Below are 14,652 nucleotides of genomic sequence, written 5' to 3' on the forward strand. Positions count from 1 at the left end.
TAGGCACCTTTGTATATAATATTAAAATGATTATAAGTAAATAATTGGATAAATATGAGATGAAATCTCATCTTAAGTTACTAGCCCACACGCACACCACACACTCGCTTATGAGCCGCGTTGTTGAATCACCAGACTGTTTATCAGTATTGCCCAATCCTTAGAGATTTGCCGTCAGCCAAACTAGGGGAAATCCGCAGTTTGCGGCCCAGGCAACAATCACTGCACAAATCTTGAGAGATTGTGCAGATTCCAACGTTTGGGTACAACAAATGCCACCATAAAACAGGAGTATTTGAGGCACGTGATTTGTATCAACAATTGGCCCAGCGCTCGTTAGAAGCCCATGTTCTGCATTGACCTAGCGGGAAAAAATCACCGCCGTCGCGGTCATAATAGAAAACCGATTTCTTATTCGGCCCGACCGTACGGCCGATAGAACTTAGTCAGCTTCCCCATAAATCATAATGAATAGTGCGTCTATTTATCANGTGTGTGTGTGGTGGGTGGGTGGTGTGTGTGTGTGTGTGTGTGTGTGTGTGTGTGTGTGTGTGTGTGTGTGTGTGTGTGTGTGTGTGTGTGTGTGTGTGTGTGTGTGTGTGTGTGTGTGTGTGTGTGTGTGTGTGTGTGTGTGTGTGTGTGTGTGTGTGTGTGTGTGTGTGCAGGGGCGTGTAGAGGGGGGCGGTCGAGGGGGTCCGGACTCCCCCTACTCGCGCAGAAAACGCATCTGAGGGGGGTCTAATTTCAAAATTTGTCTGGGGGAGTGCCCCCCACACCCCCCCTTCGCGTGCTCACTACTGGTGTCCCCCCCACATTTCAAAATGGATTTGCGCGCCTGCCGGGCGGCACATATTTTTTTCGTACGCGTAAGAGCAAATACATGCGCGTGGACCCTAATCCTAACCCTAACCCTAAACCTAACCCAATCCCTATTTAAAAAAATATATACAAAATTTTATTTTTAATTGTTGTAAAAATTAATTGTTGTTATTAAAATGTTGTAAATAAATCATGTAAGTATTTGCGTTAATTGGAAGAAAATGTTAAACAGATAAAAATAGAAAAACACAGAAAACAGGAAAATAATTGATGGGATTCGATCCACAAACCTTTCATACTTGATGCTTAATTACGCTGTACACGATACGCTATTACGACATATTGTATTTGAGAATTTTGGATGTGCTATGTATATGACTCCACGCGCATGTATTTACTCTTACCACTGATCTCTATAATATAATATTATCAGGAGTAAGATAATATATATTATCTTACTCCTGATATTATAGAGATCAGTGGCTCTTACGTGTACGAAAAAAATATTCGCTGCCGGGCGAATAGCTAGCCTTGGTTTATTTGCCCGACCGTCGGGCCAATAGTCACTTTCCTATATACATACCGAGAACCGAGAACGCACACGTATATCCCACGTATACGTCCACAGATATAGAATACAGATATATCTGTATTCTATATCTATGGTATGATATTATCATATGGATGCTTATATCAGCGTGCTCTGGCACACGCACACACATAGCGAGAGAGGGGAGGGAGAGAGGAGGAGCCGAGGAGGAGGAGGAGAGGGAGAGCGCAAGGGAGGGAGATAGAGAGGTCAGAGAGGGAGTGAGGGCGAAAAAGAGAGCAAGAGAGGGAGGGCCAGCGGCGTGAGGCAGAGAGAGACGCTCGGTTTTACGATAAGGATGTGTTAAGATCGTCTAGACTATTTAACAACTAAACAAAACTGAACAACGAGCAGCAAATTTAAACTACAACATATGTACCTGTGTCAATTTTAATTTAATGAAGAGCATCTATAAAAATCATTACATTAGGTGTATAAACAAAATTTACAGGAAAAACCTCATTATCAGACAACACAACCGTTTTTTTAAAATTAAGTTCACAATCTTTGACGGTTGCGTTATAGGAAACCAATTACACACTCATTTTTACACCTAAGACCATGTCTCGCGACATCAGAATTTACTTCATGTTCTCATGCAACCAGTGCATGCATGCCTTCGATAATTCCGTATACTGCAGTTTGAAGTACGCATACTACACGTATGAAGCCGGCTCACTCACTTACTAAGTCAACTAGATCATAAATATATCTAGATAAGTGCATACTGATAGATGACAACAAGTTAGAAATACAAAGTACTCTAAACGAGCGTCACCTGTTATCACCGATTGCAAGGATACCAACGGGGTCGTGTGTGAACGGGGAATGAGCACATCAACACACACGCGGTTGATGGAGGGATGATAGAAGCCACGCAAACAGGAAAGAGGGGATATGTATGGAATATTATAACGTCTCGGTGCAGTGTCTACTCGTCGGCAAGACTGTACGTATTACGTATTATTATACATTACGTATGGGGAGCGTGCTAACAAGCATGTAACCGTACATAGATAGCGAGAAAGCACGTGCGCATCATTCAGAGACGGATTCTCCCCCATCTCTTCTGGTATTGTCTATGATATGTGCAAGTAGATTGACATATAGATACAGGCAAATTAAACCTCAATAGCAACGTACAACGTAAATAAACAACCAATGACTCGAAATTATACCGATGTCGCTGTGCGTTAAAAATCCAGATTATTTTTGATGTTACCATGAACGATGTATGTATGGCTATACATATGTTCATAATATTATTTTTAATCATGACATCATATTTACATATATAGTAAGATTTTCGTGAAACGACTGCATAGTGAACATGTGTTTTCTATGTCTATCAGTTTAAGATGAAAAGTTTTAGCTGGTCGTTGATATTATGTAGGCCTACGGTTGCCCTAACCTGGTGTCATACCCCATCGTAGAGTAATTGTTACTCGTGACTACGATCTCATACATGGCATCATCAAGCAAAGGTTTACAAATCTGATCACCGCTAACGCAATAGGACGCTATTTTCAGAAATAAACGTGCTCCGACTCTACACACGAGTGTTTCACACAGAACGGCTAACGTGCCAGGTATAAAGCAAGGTCTGCGAAGCCATTCCACTGTCGTGGCCGTTCAACATACAATCACGCACGTACGCACGCACGAATTCACGCACACACACACACACACCAAATCGATATACAAGGTTCGTGAATAATAGACTCGGCGAAAGATATCACCGCATGTTCACGAGGCCGCTACTATACACTTTCAGTCTATCATAGCGTGGCGTTTAGCAATGCTCACCTAGCATATTATACGGGATATTATAGTGTGTGTGTGTGTGTGCGTTAATTGTGCGTGACAGAAATTCCGGAGAGAAACGCTAGACTGACGTACGGTCAACCTCTCAGAATACGCTCAACATCATGCGATTTTCGATAAGTACAAAGCTCACTGTTAAAATACAGCACAAAACCGACCACTACGTATTTACATCCACTATAAAGCTATATATATATATATATATATATATATATATATATAGCCGATTAATTTTTAAAAGCACTACAGGGCAAAACTGCACGCACAAAACTGCACTGGAGTGTTTAAAAGAGTAATGGGCAAATTTGCACACGTCCCGCCACTCGACTGTGGCACAGACACTCAAATATCTGCCCCTCTGATATGGCTCAGTCCGCCCGCCGGTACGCATGTGTTACAAACATGAGCACCGCTGAAATATTGTTTAGCCGACAGCGACACAAACCGCCCATCACTTCCCTCACACATGCATCTTCACGTATTCGCTCAGTACAACGACAGCAGCTTTTTTGCTCATTTGCCGCCGACCTTGACACGAGAAGAAACGAAGGAGTGGGCGCCTGCTACGCGCGTACGGACCCACCGACGTTCGCCGCCGCATTATATGTACACGCGGATATATTACACAAAAACTATTGTGCGTCGACGCACCAGGAGAGCCTGCCTCGTGATTTGCGATCGTCAAAATTCGATCATTTTTGTTTTTCTTGAGTTTTTCGCTCTCCGACTGTCTCGCGGAATGGATCCGCCGACGAAAGAGAATTCGATGTGCATGTGAGTGATCAAGCGTACACGGCAACAGACACACGTGCTCGTGATTCAGGTCCTGTCCTATCGACCCAGACGGGCCCTGGAACCATAGATTCATTCCACCCGCTATATGGCCAGCCGAGTGTAGTCTGAAAGTACTATTATTACAGAGGATTGGATTGAGACTACTCTTGAACCGTTAAAGTTTACAGACTCAGGTTGGTTACGATCGGAAGTACTTGTAGCGAAAGGATATTTCCGGCGTTCTTCAGAATACTGTATTACATGTATAGACAGATTGGATTTTTTAGGCATAAAGCGCTTGCGCTCTACGCGTACAACTACTAGCGACACCTAGTGGTAACGGCGAGCAGAAAACTCACTTCATTTTACAACAGGCGTAGTACAATTATCGATCACCCCACTACAGACTGATTTGCATTGACCGTACAGTAGATACTCGCGCAGACTTTCCGGAATAAGAACAGTTACAATTATCGTCGAGACGGTACCTAATCATGCAGCGCAATACTGAATCTCATGCACACAAAATCGGTTACACTTGCCGACGTGTATCTCTGCAACCGATACATTTTTGGTCTGATCATGTGCCAAATAACTAACGCGTGGGTTTGCACAAGGTAGGTTACAGATTATATGCATATTGTGCAGAAACAACACGATTTGTCTAAGTGTGAGATCTTTACTTGAATCTCTCTGACATATCTGTCTACATGACAGAATTAGTGTTATATATATACATTTCTGTCATTTATACACGTTGGCACAATATTTTGTATTTGATCAATCTGCGCCATTTTTGGAAGAGTGAAACATTACACAACCAATGACTGTTTCACCAACAAGATTCAATTGGTACAGCTGTCAACTAGCAATTGCACATGTGACAAATATTGTCCTGTGGATCAGTGATTGTGGACATTTACTTTATACGTCAACGGTAAATTTGGTTGTTTTGTTCCAACTTATTTTACTCGAGTTTAAATTAATATACAATATGAGCTAAAAATAAAGTTATACGTTCTAAACAGATCATCTAAAATCTTAATAACTTCTAAAATATGTGAACACGGCCAATCTAATCATAATAGCGAGAAAGCTATTCTCAGCGACTGCTTGAACGTGGCGGTAACTGTCCATCGTTACAGGAGCAACACCAATGTGTTTCCTATCCCAGTGCCAACAATACACAATATACACAACTAAATGCGATGCACCTTCAAGCTGCCGTTCACTGTGTGTCGTAACATTTCACTTACACCATCGTTGACGTTAAAATCATACTTGCTACATGGCTTAAACTAGAGGCGTGTGGATATAAGATGCAGCTATTCTCGCAGTGCGTGGAAGCATTCAACTACAGCCCAGATGCTGACCGCTAGAGCAGAACAGCAACTGGTGTGAGCAACCTTCTAGACACCCACCCACCCCTTTACACTTCCCTCCCGCACTTCCTCGCAAAACTACTACGTTTTCCACGAAACCCAGGTGGGCATCGGAAACATTTTAGTCATGACGCTAGCCTCCGCTGTAACTTCTCTTCCACCCAACTACCCGAATACGCGAAAACCGGAGCAGATCGCAGCAATGACATCCCAGCACACCTGCCAGTGTGTCCATGTTTCCACATTCACACTGGGGATTACCGCCGGACGCCGCCACCAGTCGGAGCAGGAGAGAGAGAGTAGTCGTACCGGCTGGCGTGGTTGCGTTAGTCGGAGCAGGAGAGCAAGTAGTCGGACTGGATGGCCTAACCGCGCGACGCACGCGCGTTAGTCGGAGAAGGAGAAAGAGTAATCGGACTGGCTGGCGTTGCCGGGAGATGGATGCGATTCGTTGATCATGTTGATGGTGTGCTGCACGTAGCCGCTGACGTCGACGTGGATGTTCTCGTTGCGAACGACGAACGGATGCTTCATCAGCACGTTGTACTTGGGCCTCATCGACTCGTCCTTGTTCAGGCTGCGATGCACGAAAGCAATGCAGTCAGTTACGGCGGATATAGATTAGGAATTATGGTCAACGGGTATTGTTAGGGTTAGGGTGAGGGTTATGACTCATCATTGTTTATTCTGCATGTTTCTTCTTATGTGTCACAGTGATTGTAACAAATATGCATTAGTTAAAAACAACACCAATAGAACATCAACGTGAACTATCATCGCCCTGAAAGCTAATCTCGTCCCGTGTAGTCCTAACCCATGCCTCCTGCCTCACATACACACCTACCACGAAGTCCTAACCCAGGCCTCCTGCCTCACATACACACCTACCACGAAGTCCTAACGCCAGGCCCGCTGCTCATCAATACACACCTACCAGAAGTCCAACCCAGGCCTCCTACTTCAGCATACACACCTACCACGAAGTCCTAACCCCATGCCTCCTGTGCTCAACATAGCATCACCTACCACGATAGGTCCTAACCCAGGCCTCCTGCTTCACATACACACCGTACTACCACGAAGTCCTAACCGCAGGCCTCTTCGTTCCATGACACACCTACCACGAAGTCCAAACCAGGCCTCCTGTCTCGGACAATACACATCCTACTACGAAGTTCCTAAGCCAGGCCTCCTGTCCTCAACAATAGTCACAGCCAGGGTTGTTTTTTTTTTCAATGGGAGGCTCTTTTTCATCTGTGGAAAAAATAGCTCTCATCAAAAATGTTACGGGAGCGATTTCGGAGGTTTGAAGAGCGAATCGCTCATCGCTCCCGTGTATTTTTTTACCCTGATACACACCTACCACGAAGTGCTAACCCAGGCCTCCTGCTTCACATACACACCAACCACTTAACACAGAGTCTACCATTCCCGGTTGACCTACCACGTGTTGACAAAGTCGATGAACTCGGGCGAAAACTCCGGATCGTCGTAAGCCAGCTGCGGCGCGTCGCCCTGCACCACCTGCGTCAGCTGGTCGAACACGCTGTTCCACTTGGGATATGGGAAGTTTCCCTTGGCGACCTCGTACTGTAACGACGACGATGCGGAGCGTCACGACTCGCGCTCGCCGGACGGATCGCGGCAACAACAACGCATCGGCGCGCATTCGCGTAGACGTGATTTCTCGAGCAAAAACCCTGCGATACTCGCGCCCAAGCTAATACCCTACAGCTACGTCCCTACGTCTGAGTGGTGGCAGAGGTTGGTGAACGACACACAACATACGAGCAAGATTCGTAACTTGCGATTAACGCATTAGCAGAGATGCCAACACATATTTGAAGCAATCTGTAGTTTCTGGCCATCAAATTAGTAGTTCGAGGGTCACGTAGTGACCAGAGTTTGCTAGGGGGGTCCGGCATGCCCCCCGGAAAAAATGTTTATTCTGAGATGCAATTTCCTGCATTCTGAGGGTCAAAAAGGACAATAAATTGACAAAAAATGACCCAACTTTTTTCCCCCCCGATCACAGTGAAATTCGTAGTTTGTTACAAACTGGTCGTAGTGGTGCAAAAGGAATAGAAATTCGTATAAAATACGAATAAATCGTAGTGGTTGGCATCTCTGCATTAGGGAGGCATATTGACGTTCGGAGAAATCTGCGTCGCATTGTAACGAGCCGCTTGCGGCGGCATTCAGGCACCTACCAGAGTGATTCCCAGGCTCCATACATCTGACCTGACGTCATACCTCCGGCACCGCAGCGGGTCTATCCTCTCCGGCTGCGCAAGGCAAACATATCTACATTATCACGTGCTCGCTAGCAAGAAAATCATAGAGCGTGAGAAGGCAAATCATAGCAGACCATTATTATTATTAATAACATCATCCCCATCATCATCATCATCATCAGCATCAGCATCATTGTCACCATCATAATTAGCAGTATAGGCCAATTAGAGATGATGCCAATTGCACATTATGCATTGATAAATCAAGAGTGAAATAGACGCAATGTGAGCAGAGCAAAAAATAGCAGAGCAAGACCAGCTAGGTAAGCTGTGTGATATCATCTGGTTATAACACACTCACAGCCATGTACGGGCGACAGCCAGCATCACGGGTCTTTGCAATCGAGTCGACTAGTTGACCACTGATGCCGAAATCACAGAGTTTTATGCTCCCTCTCATATCCAGTAATATATTTGAGGGTTTTACATCTGTAACAGGAAAAATTGAAACGGCAGATGAAGATCAATAGAATAGTTCAGAAGCAATACTATAATTTTAAAAGAACCTTCATCATGTAACACAGACAATAGCAGAGGTAAAACATTACCTATTAGATAAATTCCTAGTATAATACATGACTGGTTTAATAAAAATAACTTCATAACTTCTAACACACTTTATTCACTCACCTCTGTGTATAATCTGCAGTTTTTCCTTCAAGTAATTCAACGCTTTTACAGTCTAAAAACAAACATAAAATACTGCTCTGTGAAACGAGCACAAATTCGAAAAGCATTCGTGAAATTCTCAGCGACTGGCTCGTGCAATCTAATTAAAAAAGGCCTTCTCAACGAAACCCCTTGCTGAACATTATTGCATTATATAAAATTAAGAAGCCAAGCATGTCTTCCCAAATTCAATTGTTTTTAATGAAAAGCGACTTTTTATAAAATTACTCACGCTATGTATAATAAAGATGACAAAATCCCGGTAATAATGTCTATCATAATAAAATTAACTATCTAGCTTTCAAAGCTTGTATTGTTAACAACTTAACCTTTCCACGTGCATTTCTACAGAACTACGTGCACGGAATGTATTAGCACATCATTGTATATAAAAGTTACATTTAGTGGCAGAAAAGAAACACTTACAGCGTCTGTTATCCTTCCTAAAATATCTTCTGGTATCGTCTGGTTTTGATCGAATACAAACTTGTAGAATTTATCGAGTGAGAGATCCATCAATTCCATACAGATCCAACAATCACCCTGCAAGCATACCATGTGTGTTAACAGAATACCTCAAGGTTGTTGATTGTCTACACACGTGCAGTGATGCAAACATATTCCATGTTACATTCTTCGGAGCAATGCATGGACCGTTTGGGCTGTGCGGCAATAAAGTCAGACACAAAGCTGACAGTGGACCTTCCGAATAAACCACCGTCAAAATATATTCTCCCTTAGCTAATCATGAAGCGAGAGCTTGGCTTATTAGACTATCACTCTGCAATGCAAAGAAATATTAGCGCAGAAATTTTAATCACATCCGACTCGCACGCCGATGCAAGTAACTCCACGAAGACTGCGGCAGTGCCAAACCTCGTTACTGCACTGGATGTGTATGTGTTCCTACCTCCTAGAAGTACCAAACCTGGTTGCCGCACTGGATGTGTATGCGTTCCTACCTCCTTGAAGAGAGCTCCGAAGAACTGCACGATGTAAGGGCAATCGTTGCTTCGCATCACCACCTCCAGGTCCATCAGCAGCTGCTTCTGCTCCTTCTCGTCTACGGTCGAACGAATCCGCTGCGGGAAGCAGCGCGGACATTTTACACGTTGACAGAGACAGCGATGACAGCGCACGCGACCGCGGTCCAGTAGAGGATGTGAACGTTGCTTGTATCATGAATATACTAATACAATATTGTATGTACTGTATGTATGTATTTTATACAACATTGTATGTACTATATGTATGTATTTTATACAACATTGTGTACACTATATCAGGAGTCTATCAATAGTCTATTGATAGACTCCTGACTGTATGTATGCACTCCAAGCAATGTTCTATAGATACGTTCAGGCTGCTGTGCGTACATGAATTCATATATATGATCAACGACAAATTGAGAGATATAACGTTAATAATAATTCAACGTCTACTCTGTGTTTTGTGGACAATAAAACACGACATCGCAAAACAGACTAGCAATCGAGTAACCCTAACGCTTTATGCAAGTACTAGTCAAAGAACAGCATTTCTCGAGCATCTCGTGATAGAGTACCCCCCTTCCCACCCCCACCCATTGAGGCCTCGTACTATTGAATAAAATTCAAAATGTACTTACTAACGTATTTACATTTCGAAGATCGAATGCTCAAATACAAGGGTGAAGCCAATAAGTAGCGGCAGACGTGTGACTGCACCCTACCTTTACTGCCATCATGACGCCACTCTTTTTATGCACCATCTTGTTCACGGTACCGTAGGCACCACGCCCGATCTCACCTTCATCCACCAGGTCGTCCGCAGTGAAGTCAAACGTCTACCGAAACACACCGAGAAATTAAAGATAAGATCCTGATAAATCTCACTTAACATGATTACGTCTGCCTATTAATAACTAGTGCACGATATGACTGTTGTTGCTATGAAATAACACGTAAATATATGATCAGAGACAAATTGACAGATTTAACATTAACAAGAATTCAATAACTATTCAATATTTTGCTAAAGCATTAATTTTGTCTGCACGCACTTACAAGAAAGTGCATGAAGACACAACCCTTTGCTTAACAGCAACAAACTCTTCTGAATATGGCTAACGAGTATATTCTATGAGCATATTCTATGAACCACAGTAAAGCATTCACTGGATGTTACTTATATATTATTAAACATCATACATGGCCTGAAAGCAACTGCAGCAATAAGCTTTCACACAATGTAAATAAAACCCACCAATTCTGGAGAAATTTTCAATTTTCCTGAAGATTCTAAGCTGTGTGATTTCAGTCTTTCACTAGAAGAGAGAAAATTTTCCTTCTAAACATGGAAACTTGCTACTTGAACACTAATGGATGTCTTTATTCCACAAACATGTAAATCCAACTAAGATTCATAAAGTAACAACGTCCTCACACATCATATTCATTGCACATTATCACATTACCTATATGCATCCAGTGTTTCCCCTGACAAAAAAGGTCTGTGGTACATTTTTTTGGTGTGTTTGCGCATTTTGAGGTCCTAGCAAAGTGTGCACCGCAGGCAAAGTTTTTGAAAAAAGGGTGCAATTTGGGGCATTCTAAGCTATTATGGTGCATAATAATCACTGTTGTATGGAAGGACAGTGATTTTCATCAGCGAGGCGGTGTTTTGGACAAATTTCTGTGTGGCGGCTGAGAATTTGAGTGAGGCGGCCCACCTCGCTCATGCCAATGCAGGGGAAACACTGTGCATCAATAAATAATAGCTATTGGGAATAGTTAAATAGGCATTTCTACGTATTGCTGAAATATTATGCAAAAATATTCTTTCTTAAAGCATTCACACATGCCAGAGTACTTCTATAGAACACAACTTTCCATAGTGATCAATGTTATGTTTAAATACATATGACCAAGCAAATAGTAAATCAATAATCTCCAATTTATGCTGCTATTCCTCATATAGTACAGCTTTCAATTAATGTGACAAGTTTTCCCTTTCTTACCTTCTAAACTTGATCGGCTACAAAATCAAGTGAGTAATAAAAGAAATAAAATATATTTATAACTATAATAGTGGGCACTTCACAACTACTCACATGTGTGTGGGAAACCCCATGCTTGCCAATATTCCTGGTTTCGTTGAAGGTTTTGTGATAGTTGGAGATTTTCCAAAAGAAATTCGAAGGCCCTTTCGTCTCTCGGCTGCCGGGTTAAAAATAACATTAATTTTAGATAAGTTTGAATCACAGGTCTTAATTTTACTATGACACGGATTGATCCCAGAAGATCACAGATGAAAATTCTGTAACAATTATATATATCCTACATGTTATTAGTATTTAGTATTAGCTACATCTATAAGAGTTCATAAATGTGTCTGCAACACTGCCAAACATGTTTCACAATGAAATGAGCGGTGATAATGATATACACTACAAGATACAGTGTGATAAGATCTCCCTCAGTTAACATCAATTAACGATAGTTTAATTAACAATTTGCATTCCATAGGTTGCTATTATTGGATACCTAGTTTGGTGTTGCACATTACGTTAACAAATCAAAACTATTGTTACCAGAAAAGGCATTAGCGGGTGATGCTTAGTTTAGCAACTCAGGCCTCATTTGTGCAAATATGGTCTGTCTTAATCATTAAGGTAACACTAGAATCCACATGCCACTGCGCGTACAGACAATTATATACAAAAATGGTATAGATATTGAATAACTTGACATCATGTACTTATACACTATTATTAATCCATGGATCAGAACACAGGTCACCACACGACACAGGTCATTGAATGAATGCCAATAGCAATACTCATCCAATAAGGGTCATGACATGTTTTTTCATCAATTTTTATACAATGTGGCATCAACAGAAAAGAACTTGGGTAATGTGTTACTTCCTGCAAACAGCCTACCTATGCCACCTCGAAATTCCACCTACGCCACATTTCCTGCAGAAATGGAAAATCTTTTAAAGCTGTAGATTAAAATAGTTGGGTCAGAAATGTGTTAACTTGGTATTTTACTCAATAACTTCACACCTACGCACAAATTAAAAAAAGATTTCGGCCATCATTTGTTGTGGCCAACAGCGTAGACCAGATCCCCCTGAAATAACTTCCGCCGATCCGGCAGTGCGATGGGGGAAAACTCATTTTGTGCATAGGCAGGGTGCAAAATTAACGGGAGTCCGGAGTCAAATACTCCCTGATTTTCTGTCGGTCTCCCTGATTTGACATATGCAGGAGTCCGTGACTCCCTGAAAATTCTGCTATACTAACTAGTTCGTTCCAGAGCACGGCCTCGTGGAATTGCCGTATTTCTTCAGCAAATGTCCAAAGACAATTTGGCAGACGTGCAACCAAATGAATCTTCAAAATAAGCACACGCGTTATTGTTGATATCTTTAGTTTTGAACTTCAGATTGCGGACTCCCTCATTTTGGACTCCCTTGTTCAAAAGTTAATTTTTACAGAGTGGCTATATGCCCGGCAGTCGGCATATATCTGACGGCTGCTGGGCACGGTCTTCGATTTCCAGGGTTCTGCCCAAGGTGGGCGGCGGTGGGCGGGTGTGCCCGGCACTCGCGGTTGCCGCCCGGCACTATAAACGAGTTGGTTATCTCCGCCCGGCACTAATTTCTGTCCAGATAAAAAAAATAGCAGAGCTATTTTTCACTTTGGGCTTTTTATGGGCATTTTATTGCATGGGCATGCATACTTGGGCATGCATACATAACTTATATGCATTTATGGGCATATATGGGCTTTTTATTGCTCAGAATGCAGGAAATTGAGTTTCAGACAATCCAAAATCCAAAATTTTCTGGGGGGGGGGGATGCACCCGGACCCCCTAGATTGGCTTCGCGGCTACGGCGCTTGCATCTACTGGATGCACCCGGCACTAAAAAATCCTGGGCAGCACCCTGGATTTCATAAATGCCCGGCAGTTTATAATTTTCAGCGTTATCTCAAGTAAACAAGGGCTAGGGTTAGGGTTAGGAACTGCCGGGCATTTAGGTAATCGAAGACCGTGCCCGGCTGCCGGGCATATAGCCACAGCGTAATTTTTACTCCTGCATAGCTGTGAAGTTATTACGTAATAATGCTAAGTTAATACATTTTTACGCCATTGTTTCACTAACATTAAAGCCAATACCATGTTAGTAGGGCAGATGGGGTCGTTGTCGTATCAGGTACTACAGATATGTACCCGAGGTAGTTTTAGGTTGTTTAGTATTATGTTTATATTTTTATATGAGGTATGTTTAGGGTTAGGGTTAGGGTTGGTGTTAGGGTTAGGGTACACTTCTGTACAGTACTAGTCCAAGTCTGGTACACTTTGTGTATACATATATATGTACCTCGGGTACATATCTGTAGTACCTGATACGACAACGACCCCTTGAGCGTTAGTAGGCCTACTGCAGGAAATCAAGTTTGTCAGGGCTCAGACTCAGAGGTCAACAAAGTGCCAAGTGGTGTAAACTGTAATAAATTAAATTGTTAAGTAGGTTGTGCAGGATCTAACACACTATCCATAAACTGTTGGATAGAACTAAACCACACATTCTATATATACATACTATTGAAACCTACCTTGGTTGAACCCATTGTATGAATCCGAACCGTCCGAATCTGATGCCATTTTATCGTGTGAACGAGGGCGATGAAACTGACGACCCCAAAACTTGGCCGAGATGGGCCACTTAATCTTATAAATATTCTTATCAATAATGACTAATCGGTTCAAGAACAAAGCTTACAGGGCCTTCGCAATAACACAAATGTGATTTCACCAAAGTCAAGCTCATATTCTTGTCTTGGGCCTTATATTTCCATTTTCACATAAATCGACTTTTCATAAGCGTCAGCAACAAACCAAAGCCTGCGAATCTGGCGATCTTCAAATTGCAGCTTAGTTCCATTTCTGTCCACTAGGACTGCTACGTCGTGGTATAGAGTATAGACTGACACCATGGCTATTTATTTAGGCAACATACCTGTGATACTAGTCTATAAACCAAAATAAGGGATATATATCTAGTCTATTCTGTACCACAACCGGTCACTTGCGTTAAAATGCGCGATAGCATAAACTACTACTTTCGCAAACACATATCACACATAACCGGATCATGGTCCGGATGTCATCACTATTGACGTTAGAGAAGTGACATGTCAGCTCCCAGTACTAGTACTAGTAGTAGTGCTGATGTGTGAGAGCACATAGAAATATGTATAGATATAAATAATATCGCAGACAATCTATCTAGTATATACTAGTAGTAGTA

At 42.4% G+C, this 14,652-nt stretch overlaps 2 protein-coding genes across 4 annotated transcripts in view; one reads left to right on the plus strand and one right to left on the minus strand.

The window, feature by feature from the left end:
• Positions 1-1,784: 1,784 nt before the first annotated feature.
• On the minus strand, positions 1,785-14,289 carry LOC106810653 (dual specificity mitogen-activated protein kinase kinase 4-like). Its single transcript, XM_014814083.1, has 11 exons — positions 13,958-14,289; positions 11,443-11,548; positions 10,596-10,656; positions 10,063-10,176; positions 9,314-9,433; positions 8,778-8,894; positions 8,313-8,364; positions 7,984-8,111; positions 7,599-7,673; positions 6,833-6,978; positions 1,785-5,965 (listed from the first exon to the last, which is right to left on the minus strand). Exons 1-11 carry the CDS (start codon positions 14,004-14,006, stop codon positions 5,776-5,778), a joined length of 1,158 nt encoding a protein of 385 aa, XP_014669569.1. The 5' UTR covers positions 14,007-14,289; the 3' UTR covers positions 1,785-5,775.
• Positions 14,290-14,481: 192 nt separating this feature from the next.
• LOC106810652 (85/88 kDa calcium-independent phospholipase A2-like) overlaps positions 14,482-14,652 on the plus strand; it is a 22,637-nt gene continuing 22,466 nt past the window's right edge. For 2 of the 3 annotated variants that reach the window (XM_014814080.1, XM_014814082.1), the window contains exon 1: positions 14,514-14,577. The gene's annotated coding sequence lies outside the window, so the exon portion shown is untranslated. Of the gene's footprint in view, positions 14,578-14,652 lie in introns of all 3 variants that reach the window. The other variant, XM_014814081.1, reaches the window with a different exon arrangement.

This window comes from Priapulus caudatus, unplaced genomic scaffold (genome assembly GCF_000485595.1).
Source record: "Priapulus caudatus unplaced genomic scaffold, Priapulus_caudatus-5.0.1 Scaffold460, whole genome shotgun sequence".
Lineage (NCBI taxonomy): Eukaryota > Metazoa > Priapulida > Priapulimorpha > Priapulimorphida > Priapulidae > Priapulus > Priapulus caudatus.

What these genes read in the sequence shown, in the direction of transcription:
- LOC106810653 (XM_014814083.1), bottom strand. Translation starts at nt 14,006, where the DNA reads ATGGCATCAGATTCGGACGGTTCGGATTCATACAATGGGTTCAACCAA. An exon ending in ATGGGGTTTCCCACACACAT is followed by an intron (nt 10,657 to 11,442) that starts GTGAGTAGTTGT and finishes TCTCTCTTCTAG; the next exon opens with TGAAAGACTGAAATCACACA. An exon ending in ATCGACTTTGTCAACACGTG is followed by an intron (nt 5,966 to 6,832) that starts GTAGGTCAACCG and finishes CGTGCATCGCAG; the next exon opens with CCTGAACAAGGACGAGTCGA.